The following is a 21,119-nucleotide window of genomic DNA, read 5'->3' as shown; positions in this document are numbered from 1 at the left end:
AAAATACTTTAAATCTAAATCTGAGAGGACAACTATACTGCAGTTTACCATCTCTTTTACTAAAAAAGGTACAACAGACGACTGACAGTAGCAAGGATTTTAATTTCCAAAGTTTTATTATTTCTTGTTAAATATACAACTCTCATACAATCATCAAGCTGGAATAAAAATTTCAAGATTCATACATAAGAAAACGCAACGGCATCGAGCAAGAAGAGTAATATTGTCCTAAATGTTGTCTTTTTTTTTTTTTTTTTTTAAAGTATGTTTTACAAAGAGGAATTGTTTTTCCTCCAATGCACGCGGTTCAAGAGAAAGCTGCCAGCATTTAAACGCATGCCAAACAACAAATGCATTCATTGTTATTAGAAGTCCTTTTGTGACAGTGTTCTCTTGTACTGAAATGTTTCGGAGATAGAATCCGTGTGTAAACCTTAAACAGAATACATTCATGTCACCTGCGTGTGCCCCACCCAGGCCGCTCCTCTAAATTCAAGTTTCACCACGATTCTTACATTGAGGCGTCATAATAATTCTTCAAAAGAGAAACAAAACATTTGGCAGTACGTAGATTTAAAGACACAGTTGACATTGCAGCTTTAAAAAAAAAACAAATAATAGTGGGTTCAGGCTGGTTTGACCCATGTGAGTGAGGGTACACAAGCACTTCCAGCTGTGCAGGTGCACATGTATATTACACAAAGTATTCCTACAAGGCAAAGCAAGTACTTGGGGGGGAGGACAGGTTCCAAACTGCAGAAAAATCCCTTTATGGAGAGACCTGCAAACAGTCCTGTACATCAACCCAACACTGTTACAATGCTATAGTGGTGGTTGGTGGAATGCGAGTGCTGTTTTTGGCAATTACTCCACTAAGAGACCAGGTGTGAAACTTCAGTAGATACTTTGAGTGGATTTAAAGAAAAAATAGGTGGATTTCCAAACAATCAACAAAGCCCCCTCTGTGAAAAAAGCTGATTATTCAAACACCCTAAATGTCCCAAAGTGTATTGTGACAGGAAATCAAGGAATGCTAATCTCTCCAGCTTTAACGTTTCTCTGAACTCCTTCATAAAATGAAAATGCCTCAACTCAGCTTCCCTTAAAACATTTTATTCAATACATTTTCTGTTATCTATGTCTGCTTTCTCTCCCTGCTCTCCAAAGACACATTTTCCACTGTTTCCAGTCTGACAACCTCCCCTCTGCCCTCATTTTATCCTCCCTTATTGAGGACTGATGTTGGAACAGAGCAGCAGTCTCTCCTCAGCGTTCCTCCTCGGGTTTCTCGCTCACCAAGAGGAAAAAAAGGGCCGTTTGCAGTGGAAGGTTTGTGTGAATGCGTTGCCCAGTGTGACCACCCGGCCTTGGCCGCCTGAGCTGCTGCGCTCCACCACCACACGGGGCATCTGCACCAGCTGGATGGGGCTCTTCCCATCCTTAAGCGCCTGAATCAAATTCAACACCTGGGGGGAAAACAAAAACACAGTTCAAGCGTAAACAACAGAACATCCTATTAACATGTTTGTTATTTGAAAAAAATTGAACACTTAAAAATGAGATATAATTAATTATAAAACGTTTCAAACTGTACATAAAACTAAAAACAGTAGCTGATAACGTACATTGCCGGTGTACCCGCGGTGAGAGCAAATCTATTAATGTGTTGCACCTCAGCGTTGTCTTACCTCTAAGCTGCTGGACTTACAGTAGAATCAACCCGAGTCAAACGCCTAGTAGCAGCCATAACAGACTGGTTCCAGTTTCAAACTGATAGAAGCTCTTATTTTCCCTTCTCCAATGCCATTCTTTAACAGAGTGATAAGTTATCTGCCTTTCTAGCTTTTCCAAGTCCCTGCTGGAGTAGAGTTCGACTTAGGTTGCATATTAATATTTATGTCCTTAATTTGAATACTTTTTTCTCATTCTGTCATTATCGTTTGTTGCCTCCTGATTGAAAGGCTGATCGTCTTGATTCTCTGCAACTTACTGTCATTGATGTTAGAATTTTTTCAGCTTGTTAAACTGGACATGACAAAAAAAAAATGAATATTCATCTACCTGCTGTGTTTAAAGGATCAGTGAATTTTGTTTTTCTTTTAACAAATAAAGACCAAAATCTTTTATTTTGGTCTAATAAATGATTCTACAAGATACAAAAACAATAAAGAAAGAGAGGACAGCTTAGATAGCTCTCTGTTTGATTTGTGGGAGTTCAAATCTCATAATAATTAAATTCATTCTAGTTGCAAGTTGAAAAACTTGTGCTGTTAGAAATGTAAACCAATAACAATATGTCCCTCTACTCTATGTATTAGGACAGAAAAGGCTCAACGGCTCTCACATAAATATTGCATTGCTGTAATTGTTCCACAGGTTTAACCTTCAGAAATGCAAATACAGATTTAATTCCTGCAGCTTTCCCAACATTTAATAAGAACAAATGTTGACTTCAGGGGAAGTTGTAGTTGGTTATCATGACCCAGGACTCTGAAACTCTGACTTCTGAGAATGCACTACAAAAGCAGGCAGCCAGAAAAGACCAAAGAAAATAAGAAGCAGGAACAACAGTCAGAATACCGACGGAGGATTAAACTCACCTGTCCTCTCATGACAGACATCTGTCTCTCAAACATAGTTTTATCAAAACCTTTATCCGTCTGAAACCAAAGAAAATCACTGATGTTAGCATGTTTTCCATAAAATTAATGACACACAGCAGCTTTGTTGGAAATGTGTTGATTTCTACCTTGAACATCTCATAAAGGTCCTCACAGAGGTCCTGGACAAAGTTCATGTCGGAGAGGCGGGACAGGACCAGGTCTCTGGTCTCCTGGGAGAACGGCACCTTTGCCTGAGGGAGCCATGCCCAGTGGAAGGGGTCTAAAAGATGGGCACAACCACAATTAAGTTTGATGTAACCCTTCACAACATAACTGGTTTTAGATAGTAAATTAATATTAAAGTTGGGTTTAATTGTTTAATAGAAGTGAATATCTAGTATTACAAGTACAACTTCTTGGAAGCACTTGACAGCTTGTATCATGTCACCTCTGAAAGCGCTCTTCTTTCATCCTAATTTAGAAGTAAACCTTTCTCAAATTCGGGGGTAAAAAAAGGATTTAAATGTAGCTTGAATTGTTCAAAATCGCATAATAGATTTCACCATGTTACTGTTTTTTTTAAAAACACAACTGAGGTCAAAGTAGAAAAACCTAAGGAATTCCTGTACGTAGCCCCCAGATACTGCTAATCAAATGTACCTGAACTAACTTATCAGCACGCGCAATCATGACTGTATATTAGCACAATGCCAGCAGAGAAGAACATCATAGAAGCAATGACATTAGAGAAGAAATCATCAATTTAGGAATGGTTATAAGACCCTTTTCAAAACACTTTAAAGACAAAAACAGTTGAATGTTTGTAAAAGAAAAATATATCAAGATGTTCCAACGGCCCAGTCAAAGCCCAAACCTCAACTCTAGTGAAATGCTGTGATGTGACCCTAAGGAAACTACCCAGAAAGTAATGATATACAGGTCCTTCTCAAAATATTAGCATATTGTGATAAAGTTCATTATTTTCCATAATGTCATGATGAAAATTTAACATTCATATATTTTAGATTCAGTGCACACTAACTGAAATATTTCAGGTCTTTTATTGTCTTAATACGGATGATTTTGGCATACAACTCATGAAAACCCAAAATTCCTATCTCACAAAATTAGCATATCATTAAAAGGGTCTCTAAACGAGCTATGAACCTAATCATCTGAATCAACGAGTTAACTCTAAACACCTGCAAAAGATTCCTGAGGCCTTTAAAACTCCCAGCCTGGTTCATCACTCAAAACCCCAATCATGGGTAAGACTGCCGACCTGACTGCTGTCCAGAAGGCCACTATTGACACCCTCAAGCAAGAGGGTAAGACACAGAAAGAAATTTCTGAACGAATAGGCTGTTCCCAGAGGGCTGTATCAAGGCACCTCAGTGGGAAGTCTGTGGGAAGGAAAAAGTGTGGCAGAAAACGCTGCACAACGAGAAGAGGTGACCGGACCCTGAGGAAGATTGTGGAGAAGGGCCGATTCCAGACCTTGGGGGACCTGCGGAAGCAGTGGACTGAGTCTGGAGTAGAAACATCCAGAGCCACCGTGCACAGGCGTGTGCAGGAAATGGGCTACAGGTGCCGCATTCCCCAGGTCAAGCCACTTTTGAACCAGAAACAGCGACAGAAGCGCCTGACCTGGGCTACAGAGAAGCAGCACTGGACTGTTGCTCAGTGGTCCAAAGTACTTTTTTCGGATGAAAGCAAATTCTGCATGTCATTCGGAAATCAAGGTGCCAGAGTCTGGAGGAAGACTGGGGAGAAGGAAATGCCAAAATGCCAGAAGTCCAGTGTCAAGTACCCACAGTCAGTGATGGTCTGGGGTGCCGTGTCAGCTGCTGGTGTTGGTCCACTGTGTTTTATCAAGGGCAGGGTCAATGCAGCTAGCTATCAGGAGATTTTGGAGCACTTCATGCTTCCATCTGCTGAAAAGCTTTATGGAGATGAAGATTTCATTTTTCAGCACGACCTGGCACCTGCTCACAGTGCCAAAACCACTGGTAAATGATTTACTGACCATGGTATCACTGTGCTCAATTGGCCTGCCAACTCTCCTGACCTGAACCCCATAGAGAATCTGTGGGATATTGTGAAGAGAACGTTGAGAGACTCAAGACCCAACACTCTGGATGAGCTAAAGGCCGCTATCAAAGCATCCTGGGCCTCCATAAGACCTCAGCAGTGCCACAGGCTGATTGCCTCCATGCCACGCCGCATTGAAGCAGTCATTTCTGCCAAAGGATTCCCGACCAAGTATTGAGTGCATAACTGTACATGATTATTTGAAGGTTGACGTTTTTTGTATTAAAAACACTTTTCTTTTATTGGTTGGATGAACTATGCTAATTTTGTGAGATAGGAATTTTGGGTTTTCATGAGCTGTATGCCAAAATCATCCGTATTAAGACAATAAAAGACCTGAAATATTTCAGTTAGTGTGCAATGAATCTAAAATATATGAATGTTAAATTTTCATCACGACATTATGGAAAATAATGAACTTTATCACAATATGCTAATATTTTGAGAAGGACCTGTATGTTATCTCAGCATGCAGCGTTCTATTAAACTGGTTCTTTTGACACCTTTTAATGACACTAATCATTCCACTTTTCACACAGCTGAAGTAATGATAGACTTAGCGAGCACCAGTCACACAAGTTTCAAACATACATGCTCTCCACTCATCTGGGTGTTTAAAGGGGAAGGCCAGGCCATTGTCGATGGCTGCTATCTTGATGCAGGAATCCGTGCTGCTCTCGGACCACTCAACATCCTGAAAGGACGACCAAGAACAGCATCTTCACCTCGCTCATAATGACCAATAATAGCTTTTATTTCTGTAGTAATGTAGCAGCGTCCATGTTGAAATGTAGCATTACTAATGAAAAATACCTTCTCACTTTCGTCTCCCTCTCCTGGCTTCTCATACTTGATCAGCCAGTTGTCATTTCCTCGATCTGAAGAGGAAGAAAACAGAATAACATTACACGTTTCTATATTACATAACTGTTTAAGGAAAATGGAGACAAAGCTGTTACAGCTAAGAGTGTGAAGGACTGACAATTCAAGCAAATATAAGAAAACATTGTCAACTGCCTCAAGGAAAACACCCTCACCTGTGTTTCTGATAACATAATCCAACACAACTAGTCTCTCAAACTGTGACTGCAGCTGTCTCCTGATGTTCTCCGGCAGAGGTTCAGCCTCGAAGCACCGCAGCCAGTAGTCGGCTTCGCGGTAACCCTCCACGAACAGCTGAAACGAGCCCACCTGGAAACAAACAGGCAGCATGTAACATTTTTACACGTAATAAAACAAACTAAACGCTTGAGTGCACAGCAGCAGTTGAGTTTACAAAACAGGAAGTTCATTGATGATATGATAGACTGGGGAGAGGCAGTGATGCAATGTGTGAAACTGTAACACATCCTGAACTCACAAAGACCTGAAACAACTAGTGGGTGCACTTCCTGCTAACATTTCGTCCCCCATTTTTACATCGACTTAAAAACTCACTTGGACCCATTGACTGTTAGAAAAGTCAATATCAGAGTTAATTCTAAGACTAGCATGTGGGGAGAAGAATTAATGCAGTTTAAAAGACCCCATCACTTAACAAAGCAAGGTCAACCGACACATTAAGTCTGACATTTTTATTTGAAAAGATCTGTTGATTCCAGGAACACAAGCGCAGCGTGGTCGGCTATTATTTTGCAGTCCTCTACTGGTTGTGTCACAAGCTATTCGAAGCCCAGAGAACATTTAGGGCTTTTCTGTAAAAGCAGTTCAAGTGCGTGAACTGGGCTGGTGCAAACGACCGGTTCTAACTCGATTCTGTAAAATAACTACAGCTATCCAAACAACCACAAAGCTACGGGAAAAGCCCTCACTGAGACAACTCCCATTCATTTTGGAGATAACGAATAAGTTGGAAAAAAAGAACAATCACAACATCAACAAGCCTCGTTTAGCAGAGTATTTAAAACAATTACATAAAGACAAGGTGTAGGAATGAGTTAAACACATATTGGAAACCTTACAGATCTGTTAATGGTTTAACATGTTTTATTGGTCAAAAATGCCTCAAACCCTTGACGTCCCTTCATGGTCTTACGACATTACATAAGGTAATATACAGTATCAGGATTTGACTTACAAAAGATAAAAAAGCAGCATCTGTTGAGGCTTTTCTTATACATTAAGATTTTTATCAACTGATTTGCAGATGTGTTTAAGCTCATACAGTCAAATCTGTTAATAGCATAACCTCACCCTGACATCAAAATGTTCACTGATTTATTTTAAGACCTCACCTCCAGCCCTGTACCATCCTCTTTTTCTGTTTGTGCTGCTGCCTTGCTGCTCCTAAACATACAAAATAGCTTCAGAGATGCATGTCTAAAGTACCACTTCTGAGCATAAAGGTGGGACACTTTAAAAATAAATGGGGAAAAAATTCCACCTCTCGGTTACTATGGAGCAGCGTTTCACCATATAAATGTGCAGAACACTTGTTCTAGTGCAGCTGATAACCTCATATCCTAACCAAAACCTTTATAGTACTGTGGAAATAATGACTAAAAAATTATCTTTAAAAAAAAATCAATGTGACATCAGTCCTCACTTGTTCTATCTGGATCTATTCTATCAATAATGTGATTTTTAAACTTTACCACACCCTGAAGCTGCCCCTGGCTCTAATAATATTTTTATCACTAATCATTTAACACATCACTCGAGCTTCCTCCATCTTTCCACCTTTTATTGCTTCAACTGCCCCACTACTTATGCACTATCATTCTCCTGATAAGACATGATTGCACATTATAGCTAATATAATGCCAGACATGTTAAATGGCTGAGTTTGATTAGGTGTTGACCTCATGATGTGTAACCGTTACTCACTGACGTTACTCTTTTTAAGAAAACATAGTAAGTCCTGCTGATGTTTAAGCGTTTTCTTTGGTGGTGGCATTTTGCTGAAATGAGATGACAACATTTTTTGGGTGGTGTTGACGGTACTCAGGAACACAGGTGCCCATTCCAGGATTAAGATGACGCTATGGTAAAGATATGGTACGTTGAAGATAAAGATATGGTTTCTAAACATTAATGTAAATTAACAACAAGATGTTATAAACCAGCCATAATCATGACAACATTCCCTACAGACAGAGGTCTCTGGTCAGACTGTAGCTGATAGTCAGTCTCCAGCTCTGCCCTGCTTCACAAACAGAGCAGCTAAGGGAGGGGCGAGTCAGTGACATCACGCTGCATTGCACTTTCAAAATAAAAGCATGCAAGGTAAAGTCCACCCCCCCAGTCCTACGCCTATACATAAAGACAACAAACATTAACATGAAAGTGCGATGTGTTGACAGGTGTGATAGTGTGTTACCTTAGGAGGCAGGCCCACTCTGTGAAACCGTCGTCCCACCTTCGGGACTTTCTCTAAGGCATACTTCTTCCCTCTGGACTTTGCTCTGTCTATGGTGCTGTAGTGGAATGTCTCACTAGCAAAGTACACCACCTGATAGACAGAAATACATTTAGTCTGGACCATCGACAGAAAAAGTCTCTCACAAATCACCTTGAAATAAAGATTTATAACGATTAAAAAACACAAAATCTGCCAGATTCAAATTACAGGATGTTTACATTTCTTCAGGTGCATCTCCATTAGTTTTATTTCAGCAGTTCTATTCCGAAAGTCAAATGCATTTATTATATACATTTCAGCTCAGAATTATTCATACCCTGTGGCAGAGTTTCGTTTAAAGTGATCTTTTAGTCTGTTACCAACATTTTTCGTCAGATACACAATCTGTGGAGAGAGCTGAAGATTAGGGTGATGGGGAGGAGGCCATCAAACCTCTAACACTTGGAGCTCATCACCAAATTGTCCCATTACCAGTGGAAACATGGAAAACCCTGCTCAGCAGTTATAAAGGAGAGTTTGGTTGCTGTTTTGCTGATAAAGGTATTTTCCATTGATTCCTGAGAAGTGTAAAACAAAATGTTGACATGACATTCCTAAATGAAATGTAAATAGAAACTAAAATTACTTATTTAGAAAATGAAACTGCCTTTTCATTCTTTTATTATCTTTTCAGAAACATGTCACATTTCCTATCAAACTTTTGGGCTGAATGAAAATAATTTGAAATCTAAATCTAATTGTGACTTGTGGCTACTGAAAACTCTAAAACTCATTTTTAGATTGTGAAGCAAACCCCGTCCAAGGGTTTCAGGGCAAGGCGTGGACTGCAGCTGGAGTCAGACCTTCAGAAGCCACCACACACAGACATTAACAGGACATGGGATACTACTCTTGCGTTACTTCTGTTAAGCCACTCTTGAGGCGGGGACGTCAGAAGCGTCTTGCTTGGGTAAGGAGAAATAAAAATGTTGCATTTCAATTAAAAAACATTGTCCCAGAATCTGGAGGACTGGAGAGGCACATAATCAGTGGTGATTTGGCGAGCCATGTTATCTGCAGGTGTTGGTCCACTGTGGTTTATCAAGTTCAGGTTAAAAGCTTTATGGAGATATTAAGTTCATTTTTCAGCAACAATAAGCTTCTGCCCTCATGGCCTAATGAAGTGGATTAGCCAGAAAGCTCATCTGACCAAAACCATACAGATTTATTATCTGGGTATTGTCAGAAGGATAAGTTAAAATTGTTCTAATGTAATATCATCATTTTCAGAGAAATGGAACATCCGCACCGTTAATGACCCTAAACGACCTGTGGCGCTAACTTCCATCTTTGCTTCGAGAGGCTAATGATGAAGCACATAAGATCTGCCCTCCTCTGAACCTGGACCAGCACCAGTATGCATACAGGTCAATCAGGTCCACAGATGACGCCATCATCACAGTCCTTCATACATGACTGACACACCTTCATAAGAGACAGACCAGAATGACCAGCCATTATGCGCATGGATCAGAGACTTCATGACTGACCGCCCACATACAGGTCCTTCTTAAAATATTAGCATATTGTGATAAAGTTCATTATTTTCCATAATGTCATGATGAAAATTTAACATTCATATATTTTAGATTCATTGCAAACTAATTGAAATATTTCAGGTCTTTTATTTTCTTAATACGGATGATTTTGGCATACAGCTCATGAAAACCCAAAATTCCTATCTCACAAAATTAGCATATTTAATCCGACCAATAAAAAACCTCTTTCTGTATGCTTGGTATTGAACACATCAGCAACCAGGCGGAAACACACAATCCATCACGCCTGCAGTATGGTTCTCCTCTTGCTATGCTTTTTTGCAGGTTCTCGCTTGGTTGTGTTCGGTCGGACTCATTCCCTGTGAAGTGGAGGGAGTTTTGGTAAAGCTGACCTGCTTGTTGTGAATTTAAAATGTTCAGTTTCAGTAAGACCTACGAAAGGAAAGTTGCAGTAACAGATCCACATCAGAAAACTGGTTTTAAAGTCATCAATAGAAAATCTGCACTGGGCAACAAAAATAAAAGTATTGAGATGGTTTGTAAAGTCAAAACTGCAAATAGAGAGGCATACAACTGATGTAATCATGTGTCATTTACAGCTTCTATCTTTACCATCTCTAATGGATTATGTTCAAGTCAAATTCATGCAATATTTAGTAAATAATCCTTTTAGACCAGAAGGAATACCGTTATTATGTAAAACACTGGAACAATTTCTGTGCAGATCATTCTGACGAGAAAGGCAAATACTGTCTTTCAGATTAAGGAATCAGATATTTAAATTACCGATAACCCTAAATTGTTTAACAAAGTCCTTAAATGTGTTTTTTTTTTTTTTTATATGTGGGAAAAACTGCACCAAATAGTAACTATTCTCTGATTTTCATACATGTACAACATATGTCTTTCACAAAGCAAGGAAGAAAACAAGAATCGTTTATTTAGTTCTTTATTTTAAAAATAAATGTGCAGTTAAAATATCAGTGTGGTTTGGGCCGTTTGCAGTCTGCCTCTTTGCATGTGAAACATTTTGACAAATTTGAGAAAAAAAGGAAGAAGTCCTGCTTTATTTAGGAGCAGCAGAGTCAGGGAGGGGGCCTGGCTTGTGGTAGAGATCTACATATTAATTTACATTTAAGTTTTGTTTCTGTTGTCTTCTTGGGGTGTTTAGTTTAAATTGGGCCACTGACAAAATATACTTATGATAAGTTGTATAGTGTGTATAGTTGTTGCTTTATTGAATTGTAGGACCTTTTAATTTCCTCCAACCTATAACCTTGTAGAACATCTAGGCTGGACTTGCCACTGCTAGCAGTGAGTTTCTCTGATCATCTTCTTTCATTGTAATTTTATTCAAACTAGGATTCTGAGACACCTGATTGTATTTTTCAACTAATAATTCATCTACAGGAACAACACAGACTGTGAGTAGGTTGATATATACAGGTCCTTCTCAAAATATTAGCATATTGTGATAAAGTTCATTATTTTCCATAAATTTAACATTCATATATTTTAGATTCATTGCACACTAACTGAAATATTTCAGGTCTTTTATTGTCTTAATACGGATGATTTTGGCATACAGCTCATGAAAACCCAAAATTCCTATCTCACAAAATTAGCATATCATTAAAAGGGTCTCTAAACGAGCTATGAACCTAATCATCTGAATCAACGAGTTAACTCTAAACACCTGCAAAAGATTCCTGAGGCCTTTAAAACTCCCAGCCTGGTTCATCACTCAAAACCCCAATCATGGGTAAGACTGCCGACCTGACTGCTGTCCAGAAGGCCACTATTGACACCCTCAAGCAAGAGGGTAAGACACAGAAAGAAATTTCTGAACAAATAGGCTGTTCCCAGAGTGCTGTATCAAGGCACCTCAGTGGGAAGTCTGTGGGAAGGAAAAAGTGTGGCAGAAAACTGCTGCACAACGAGAAGAGGTGACCGGACCCTGAGGAAGATTGTGGAGAAGGGCCGATTCCAGACCTTGGGGGACCTGCAGAAGCAGTGGACTGAGTCTGGAGTAGAAACATCCAGAACCAGCGTGCACAGGCGTGTACAGGAAATGGGCTAAAGGTGCCGCATTCCCCAGGTCAAGCCACTTTTGAACCAGAAACAGCAGCAGAAGCGCCTGACCTGGGCTACAGAGAAGCAGCACTGGACTGTTGCTCAGTGGTCCAAAGTACTTTTTTCGGATGAAAGCAAATTCTGCATGTCATTCGGAAATCAAGGTGCCAGAGTCTGGAGGAAGACTGGGGAGAAGGAAATGCCAACATGCCAGAAGTCCAGTGTCAAGTACCCACAGTCAGTGATGGTCTGGGGTGCCGTGTCAGCTGCTGGTGTTGGTCCACTGTGTTTTATCAAGGGCAGGGTCAATGCAGCTAGCTATCAGGAGATTTTGGACCACTTCATGCTTCCATCTGCTGAAAAGCTTTATGGAGATGAAGATTTCATTTTTCAGCACGACCTGGCACCTGCTCACAGTGTCAAAACCACTGGTAAATGGTTTACTGACCATGGTATCACTGTGCTCAATTGGCCTGCCAACTCTCCTGACCTGAACCCCATAGAGAATCTGTGGGATATTGTGAAGAGAACGTTGAGAGACTCAAGACCCAACACTCTGGATGAGCTAAAGGCCGCTATCGAAGCATCCTGGCCTCCATAAGACCTCAGCAGTGCCACAGGCTGATTGCCTCCATGCCACGCCGCATTGAAGCAGTCATTTCTGCCAAAGGATTCCCGACCAAGTATTGAGTGCATAACTGTACATGATTATTTGAAGGTTGACGTTTTTTGTATTAAAAACACTTTTATTTTATTGGTCGGATGAAATATGCTAATTTTGTGACATAGGAATTTTGGGTTTTCATGAGCTGTATGCCAAAATCATCCGTATTAAGACAATAAAAGACCTGAAATATTTCAGTTAGTGTGCAATGAATCTAAAATATATGAATGTTAAATTTTCATCATGACATTATGGAAAATAATGAACTTTATCACAATATGCTAATATTTTGAGAAGGACCTGTAGAGTGAAACTGGGCCCTCATCCATCTCCCAGTTTGTCTCTGAGCACCGGTGCCCCTCAAGGTTGTGTGCTCAGCCCATTGCTCTACTCCATCTATCCACGTGAATGTATCTCCAGCCACCCCTCAAACACAATAATAAAATTTGCAGATGACACAACTGTTGTGGGTCAGATCTCCCAGGGCAATGAGTCTGCCTAAAGAGAGAACGTGGACACAGTTTTGAACCGGTGCATCGAAAACAACCTGAACTTGAATGTCAAGCAACCCAAAGAAGTCCTTAGTCCAATCCACATCACAGAAGACCCCCAATGGGATGCCAACACAACTGCCATTATCAAAAAAGCACACCAGCAGCTCTACTTCCTACAGACACTCAGGAAACACAACCTGTCTGCTGTTGACTTTCTTCCAGTGCTTCACTGAGCCAGTTTTAACTTGCTGCATCACAGTCTTGTACACAAGCTGCACAGAAACAAACAAGAAATCCCTCAGACCTGTGATCAGAACTGCTGAGACAATCAATGGAGTCCCCTTGCCTTCCCTGAATGATATTTTCAGAACTCGCTGCCTCCGCTGAGTAAATACCATCCCACAGGATAATACACACCCCATTCACAGCCTAATCTCCTTGTTGCCATCAGGCAGGCGCTACAGAGCCCTCAAACTGCAAAACAATGTCCTTCCCAGGGCCATTACAGAACCGAATCGGCATCCGCCCCATGTTCCGTTCTTGTGCCCCTCCCCATAACCTTCATCGTTTTAACAGAAAGATTAGAAGTTTAAGGTTTTCATAATTGAATGCATTTTATTTAATGTGGCATCATATGCATTAGAATGTGTTATGTATGACTGTGGAATAGAGTGTGTGTGTGTGTGTGTGTGTGTGTGTGTATAGAGTTGGAGATGAATGTTTCGTGTAACGACAATAAATTCTGATTTTTGAGTTTTCACAAAGCCATAATCCTCTAAACATCCTCCTAACGAACAAAAAAACATTACTGGAATAAATCACTGTGTGTAATGACTTATAAAGTTACCTTGTTGAATTAAATTACTGAAATAATTTACTTTTTTCAACGATACTCTGGTTTTTTGAGATGCCCCTGTATTTTCAGGCACATAATGCTAAAATAATGAGAGGCACCTTTGTTTTGGGCACCACTCCAAGACCGAGCTTGGTATCAACCAGGGAGGCTGCAGCTTCTGAGAGGTAACCCTGGTTGGGCAACAGGCAGCCTCGACCAAAACAGCACGGACAGCAGAGCTAATGACACAAATGGGACGAGATAAAAGGTTTGCTATATTAAACCTGATGAATTATAGTAAGTAAAACTACATACAAAACTTTGGAAATTACATTAGCAAGTGTATTTGTTTCCTCTTAAAGATCATTAATAACATATGCCACATGTGATACAGTATACCTTGTGAAAGTATTTGGTCCATTTTGGGTTCAGGTGACCATAAGGTTCCTCTGATTTTGGTTTAAAAACACCAATGATTTTCTGTGGAGACAAAAGTGAACATCAACCAAAATTAATGCTAAACAAGATCAGTTGAGACAAATCTGTTACATGCCAAACAATAAAAGAAATGTTAACTTCAACAAAATCTATAGTTTTGTTTCATGTTATTTTGAAAGGAACAAAAAAGAAAACAAAACTTGCAAGAAGTGACAATTGAGAAATGTGCTTTCTCTTTAGTTACGTAATATAACAATCAAGCATTATGGTGCGTTCACACCGAACGCGGATTCTGCGAATATTTCGCGTCATTTGTGTGCTGTTGCTCCCTTGACATTCCGCGTGAACTCCGCGTTGCCAAATGTCAACAAACGGCAACGCTTCGCCGCGGAGGAGCTTCCATCTGCTGCTTGCTGGTTTCAACTGAACATGGCGGACATGGATTTCACAGATAATCACGGTGTTTTACCTGTGGAGAGCCGAAAAAGGCCGCCGACGTCCCTGGGTTCACGCCTGTCCATCTGTCTTCAGTGAGTAAATACACCTCAGCTTGTTAGTTGAGTCATACAACTCAGGCTTGCCGCACACTGAAAACAGCTTCTTCTCCGCTGCGGTCCTTCACCCTACGTCACAGCCACATCCAGTCCCTGATTGGTTGAGGTGACGCGAATTTAGAAAAAAGTTCAGATTTTTCAACTCGTCCACCGCTCTCGCTTCACTCGGCTCGCCTTTCGCACCGCGTCCTTCGTCTCCTTCGCACCGCCCCGCTCCTGAACGCACCTCTACATAGGGATAACATATACATCGGCCGCTTCTATCGCAGAATCTGCGTTCGGTGTGAACGCACCATTATGGCCATCTGTATACAAAAAATGTTCTTTATCATTCAAAGATTTTTGTGGAGCAAATGTCCTTGTATTGTTGGTGTTCTGAGAAAAATGACTGTAACATTACCCCCTTTGGGTCTTTCACAAAGTAGCTCCCGCTGGATCCTTGGGAAATCCTTTCAGGAAAAACGCCACTCTCAATAGCTTGTTCTGCCCTTAGGATAAAATCTGCAAACTCTGGATCTTCCGGAAAATGGTTGAAGTCCCCACTGTTTGTACCTGGTAAGGGAAGAATACCAGAAAGTCAACATATATGCAGCAAGCCAACAACATATTATGTTTTCCTACAATAACTTTAACAAATAAAAGGCCTATTCATAGAACTTTTATTTACATGTCTTTAAAAAGTTCGAATGTCTATTTTAGAGCTAGAATACCTATAACTCTTGAAAGTATTAAACAAAAAATAAAAAAAAATAAAAAATAAAAAAAATTTAAATATCACAATTGTTGCCCCAGGGCAACAATTGAAATCTTGGATTTATGGGAAGGAACAACCCAAAGCTAAGCAAAGAACAACAGGGTTTGTTAGCTCTTCAAGCTACTGTTCTCAGAGAATATTTCTCCTAACTCCCTCCTTTAAATTTTTATTTTCTGAACACAAGTTTTTACCTAAACACTTGTTTTTTAAAGTCATCATTACTGTGAACTTGCAACACATTCTGCAGCACAAGTCACATAAAGTAATAACATGTAACCTTGATTTCAGTAGATTTAAACCACAGACATTTCCCCACTGAAGCAGTGAAACTAGATGAATCATTTCATCACTTAGCGATACATTTCCATTGCCTGGCAGATCTGGTTGTGAATTCTCTCTGGCTAATATGCCCTGCAAATTAATAAAGGCCCCTTTCACACTGCATGACACATTGCTACATCTTTGGCTTGCAAGACGCAGAACAGTCAGCTGACAGGGAGGCTGCGTATGTTTTGCGTCAGTCACACTGTGTTACAGTAGGATGCAGGGAGAAAAGAAAGGAACACATGCCGGACAGAGAGGAGCAGATGCTGGGACCGGCCAACACTTCACCAGCCATATGGAGAGAAAAAGATACTTTTGAAGAAAATTCACTTGAAGAGACAAAGCAAGGCAGCAAATAAATAGAGAAGTTAGAGAAAAGATATGTGAATATTATTTAAGATGTGGGAATTCATTATAGTCTATTTCATGCGTGTTTGGAGAAAATTACCACTTTTTTGGTAGTAAATACAACCCCACCAATAAAACTCTGATCTGATCTGCAGACAACAGGTGTTATTTTTTGATCCATTCAAAAATCAAAAACCATAAACTGACAAAGTGACTCGACAACAGGTCAATAGTACAAGCTCTTTGTAAGTTGTGAGTAACATTTAAGGTAGGCAGTATACAGTAAACGCATTCATACTGCACAGAAAAAGAAGCACTATTTTAAATCAGGTCAAGTCTCACCTGCAGGTCACATTAACAAATCACTAAATAACATGACTGTCAGTCATGGAAGTCAACCAATAATGTAATTTACTATGACATATAGCTTAGAACAAGATCTTTGGGTGAAGCTCTTCTGCTGCTTTTGATCGGCCCCTGAAGTCAGTGGCTATTGTCAATTATTGTGGCGATAACTACTATTAGCAAAACAAACTAACTGCTAACAATCTATGTCCCTCCATGTTAGGCATTCAGACACTAAGTGAACTCACAAATAGAGGTTGTAAAGTTCTGTGTGCCACAAGGTTTAACCCTATACAAACTATTCAAGTGCTAATATTTAGTTTATTATATTATAATATTCAGTGTACACCGGCAACTTTCACTGTGTTTTATGTGTGGCGGCCATATCAGACACTGAACCCAGGGCTTGTTGGAGAAAACCCAACTTTCTAAATCAGAGTCCAAACTGCAGGAAGGGTTGTGTTGTTGTATTTGCAACTGAAAACTCTGATAATCCAAGTTCTAAGTACAAATACAAAAACAATGCACTATTGGATTAGTTAGTACATTTTTAACATATCTGTATTGGTCCGAAGAGTAAAACTGGGCCGATGTTAACAGCCAATGTTTATTCCTATCTTGTCTGTGCATGTGTGTGTGTGTGTTTCAGGAGGGGGAGTGGAGGGAGGAGTCCATGTGGTATTTGTTTGCGACGGAGATAGTGATGCAGTGAAGGATTGTGGGGTTTTTATCTGAAGCAGAGAAGCTATGTCAGTGGTGGGGTTGTTTTTTTTCAGCGTCAAAAGGGTAGGGAAATATATATAATATTAAAAAATATATATATCGTATTTATCGAATGGAGGGGAGAAAGGAGTGGGAGATCGACATACAGATCAGTGCGGCTGCCACAGTAATGGGGGCGCTGTGCCGGTCCATTGTGATGAAGAGAGAGCTGAGCCGAAAAGCAAAGCTCTCGATTTACCGGTCGGTCTACGTTCCTACCCTCACCTATGGCCATGAACTTTGGGTCATGACCGAAAGAACGAGATCCAAGATACAAGCAGCTGAAATGAGCTTCCTCCGTAGGGTGGCCGGCCACTCCCTTAGAGATAGGATGAGGAGGTCGGCCATCCGGGAGGGGCTCGGAGTAGAGCCGCTGCTCCTCCACATCGAGAGGAGCCAGTTGAGGTGGCTCAGGCATCTATACTGGATGCCTCCTGGACGCCTTCCTCAGGAGGTGTTCCAGGCACGTCCCACCAGGAGGAGGCCCAGCCCCCCCCCCCCCCGAGGAGTTGGAGGAGGTGAGGGACGTCTAGGTGTCTCTAATGACTGTGCTGCCCTCCGAACCCGGTCCCGGATGAAGCGGAAGATGACGAGTACGAGTATATCGTATCAGTCCGATTTGTCATATCGGTGTGCAACCCTATTTTAAACCGACTAAACATGAGCTCCAATCATAGGTGTTGATTCGGTGCCACATATTTTATGTACATTATATTAGATGTTTCTTCAACTATTAAATGAATATAAAAACCTTTCCTGTATAAAAACTACTATAAGAAAGAAACTATTTTCAGTAACAAATGCAGTCTATATATTTAGCTGCCTTGTTTGAAGAAGGACAAAAGCTTCCCGCACTGCAGTTCTGATGAAAGTCTAAAACAATATTCTGGAATCTGACTGCAGGAAGCAAGCAAAGCTTTTCCATTGTTTTCTCTCTTTCTGCTGGCTTTAATCAAAAGAAAGCCTGAGTGAACATGAAAACTGTTAAAATACTTTCTCTCTCACCTATCCTTACGTTCTCAGCACAGACTATTTGTGAGTCGGCTTGCACAGTGGCCTGATGCATATTTGATAACAGTCTCTCAGACGTCTAGCTCACATTTTAGGGGACGGAAAGCTCTATTGTTCATTTCAGGTAGAGTGCTGAAGACCCAGAGTGAGAAACAAAGCAAAAAATAATAACTTAAATAAGATTCCAAGTGAAGGTAAGTCATTAGGACACCAGAATAAAAACAAAACTACAACTAAAAACACTATTTGCTGCTTTTAGTATTTAGCTGAAAGCAGACCTGAACCATATGCCAATTTAGTGATGGAAGCATGCAAACTTTATGGAGCAATGTTGCAATTTTACACCGTATTTGTGTTAAAAGGCCACAGAAACTGGGACACCACGACCTGCCATTCGAGGCTCAATTCCTCTACCTGTGACTTAAATTTCTGACCCTGATTAAAAAAGGTCCAACACCAGATTTTAACAATTAGAGCCAACAAGCACAGAATAAATCGATATGATAAAATGAATGACAGAGAAAAAAAGTGGGCAGTATCAGGGTAAGCTCAAATTGAATGTGCTGCTTCCATGGTGACAGCATCATCTTTTATTCCAGGTTTTCTCCTGTATCAGTTCCTGTCTTTTATTAGTCTCAAATAGGATATGTGCTAACCACCCATTCACTTTGGGTGGTTAGAGTTCATCAGACTAGCATATATTTAACCAGTCTCATGGGCTCTAACTGTCCTTATTGTCCACACCTGATGTATATCTATAATGGCTAAGATGCTAAAGCTAACAGATAGTGGTGGGGATATTGTATTTTAGTAAATAAAGAATAAAGTCAGGAAAATGAGAGTTAATAGTAATTGATATCATCATTGTATACTTCAGCAGTAGTATTGGAATTAAATAGTTTCCTGATATCCAACAGCATCACACCCACTAAATTTCTGAACATTTTTCAAGTGTTTATTTTGCAGAATATTATAAGGTTTTTACCTTCACACTCCATTTAGAGTGACACAAATAACAAGAATTAGTCAGGCTATCTGCTAGGGTGGCCAGCCTGCATTCGGCTGCTTTACAGATCTGCCACCTTTAGCTTGCCCACTGTAGTTTTTAAAAAGTGTTCCCTTAATAGTAGTGATGTTCCCTCATTTTCCACACCATGACTGTCCCTGTTTTTGACACCAGAAAACAGTCTTTGACATGAGCACGGGAAAAGAGTAGAAACCTTCCTTCAGCCAGCTTACCAGCAGTTTGCAGCAACATGTGAGGAATGGGGGATATGTACATACAGCCAGAGAACACTACAGTCGCTCCAGCGCTTTCATTGACATCTCATTGAAAAGATTTCAAACCGTGGTAACAATATGACATACAATCGCTGTTTGAAAAACATTTGCAACTTTGGTACATTTTGCCATGATGTGCCTCGTTGTAGTATTCCTATTTTGTAGTATGACAGGGTTTTTTCAACACATCTCCTGCCATAAAGGAAGCTGCCAAAAAAAACTTATGTAAGTAAATGAAAATAGGCTTTGGAGTGACATCATTTAAAGGTTAATCAGACTATTAACTGCATGTATGACAGAAAAGATCAGATTAAAGGGACAAAGTGCTATATGGTGATAATCAGCCTTTAAAAGATTAAAGAGTAATACAGCGAAAAGTCAGCATGTAAGAGTTTAGATTGTCTTAAAAACTACTCTAAAACAATTTATGTTGTTGAAATACATTTAAACAACATCAGAAATGCATAAATTACCATTACATGTGCCTTAAGTTTTAAATCCCTCCTTCAGCCTTTAAAAATCCTGTGAAGGGGCTTGGTAGGATGCCAGACTGAAATGTTTGATCAATATTCCTGAGTGATTGCATAACATTACATCGATTTGACCACGTTGCATTTTAAAGTAACAATTTCCTGTGTGAAAAGAAACATATGGCACCGAGTGATAAGGACATTTCTAGTTTCCGATAAATATTGGAGCCCTGCTTAAGTTCGTTAGTCTAAATAATTACCTGGGGAAGCCAGGGTGTCTTTATCCGACGACGAGCTGTGTCTGTTCCGTCGGTTTCGCTTGTCTCGGGCACCCCTCGGAGACGTCGAGCCTCCTGCTAGGCAGGGTAACAACAGCGCCTCTTCGCCGGAGCCGTCCGTTTCTAGCTCGGTCAAGACGCTTTCACGTGAGTCCGAGATCCGGACGGCGACTCCAGGGTTGGCCGCAAGTCCTAGTCCTATCCGGTTGTTGTCAAATGGTATCTTTGAAGTTCCTATGGAGTGAAAGTTCGTGTCCAATTCGGGGATTGCTGCTGCCTCCCTGGTGTCCAGCACGGGCAAGCCGCTTTCTGTCTCTGTAGGGTCGCACTCCGACATCATTTTCACTGTAGATTTTTACAGTTAATTAAATGTTCGGTTACAGTTTCTTCACCTTCAGTTATTAATAGTTCATTTTGAAACGGATGACATGTTCAAAGGAGGACGTAACCCTAAGTGTTATCATTTGAAATAAGCTTCTTTCGCTCACCACTGTGCCAACGTAAGCCGTCGTCTAACCATTTCCTTTCCTTCCTAGTTACCTCTTTGCGCATGTGCAGTACGGTTCATTTGGTTGGTCGGAGTTGCCTTCAGGTGCTATTTAGAATGTCAGTCAGAACTAGGAATTTAAACACATCTGTTTACAATCCTGTCAATGTACAAGCACCCCGGTGCAAAACAGCTTTACTCGTATTTCTTGCTGAGTTGTTCTGAGATAATATCAAGCTGTTTGTATAATTATTCAACTAGCCTTCACTAGTTTTACGTTTGTTCGCACTAATTCAATATTTTGTTGCATTAGTAAAAAGTTTCCCCTGGAAGTGACTTTTTGACAGTTAGTTGCACTTCTGCTGAAGTAGTAGGGTCAGTCCCACTGCTAAGCTAAATGGCCACGAT

At 40.4% G+C, this 21,119-nt stretch overlaps 1 protein-coding gene across 2 annotated transcripts; it reads right to left on the bottom strand.

The window, feature by feature from the left end:
• Positions 1-97: 97 nt before the first annotated feature.
• On the bottom strand, positions 98-20,797 carry pi4k2b (phosphatidylinositol 4-kinase type 2 beta). 2 transcript variants are annotated; one of them, XR_007038472.1, is made up of 13 exons: positions 20,713-20,797; positions 20,207-20,569; positions 15,052-15,203; positions 14,059-14,139; positions 13,779-13,898; positions 8,014-8,145; positions 5,732-5,885; positions 5,508-5,572; positions 5,286-5,388; positions 2,750-2,883; positions 2,601-2,660; positions 1,689-1,858; positions 1,325-1,466 (listed from the first exon to the last, which is right to left on the bottom strand). XR_007038472.1 is itself a non-coding variant. In XM_047366779.1 (12 exons), the coding sequence occupies exons 1-12, from the start codon at positions 20,774-20,776 to the stop codon at positions 1,293-1,295; spliced, it is 1,602 nt and encodes a 533-aa protein (XP_047222735.1). In that variant the 5' UTR covers positions 20,777-20,797; the 3' UTR covers positions 98-1,292. The 2 variants fall into 2 exon arrangements, 1 of the variants encoding a protein (XP_047222735.1); XM_047366779.1 differs by lacking the exon at positions 1,689-1,858 and having other exon boundaries at positions 98-1,466.
• Positions 20,798-21,119: the final 322 nt, after the last annotated feature.

This window comes from Girardinichthys multiradiatus, chromosome 5, assembly GCF_021462225.1.
Source record: "Girardinichthys multiradiatus isolate DD_20200921_A chromosome 5, DD_fGirMul_XY1, whole genome shotgun sequence".
NCBI classification, from domain to species: domain Eukaryota; kingdom Metazoa; phylum Chordata; class Actinopteri; order Cyprinodontiformes; family Goodeidae; genus Girardinichthys; species Girardinichthys multiradiatus.
Note: the sequence above shows the minus strand (reverse complement) of the source record. Positions and strands in the feature narration are given on the sequence as shown.

Coding starts and splice junctions, on each gene's coding strand:
- pi4k2b (XM_047366779.1), bottom strand. CDS start 20,776: ATGCGCAAAGAGGTAACTAGGAAGGAAAGGAAATGGTTAGACGACGGC. Junction 8,146..13,778: donor GAGTGGTGCCCAAAACAAAG/GTGCCTCTCATT, acceptor TCTGTCTATCAG/GTGGTGTACTTTGCTAGTGA. Junction 5,573..5,731: donor TTATGTTATCAGAAACACAG/GTGAGGGTGTTT, acceptor CTTCCTCTTCAG/ATCGAGGAAATGACAACTGG.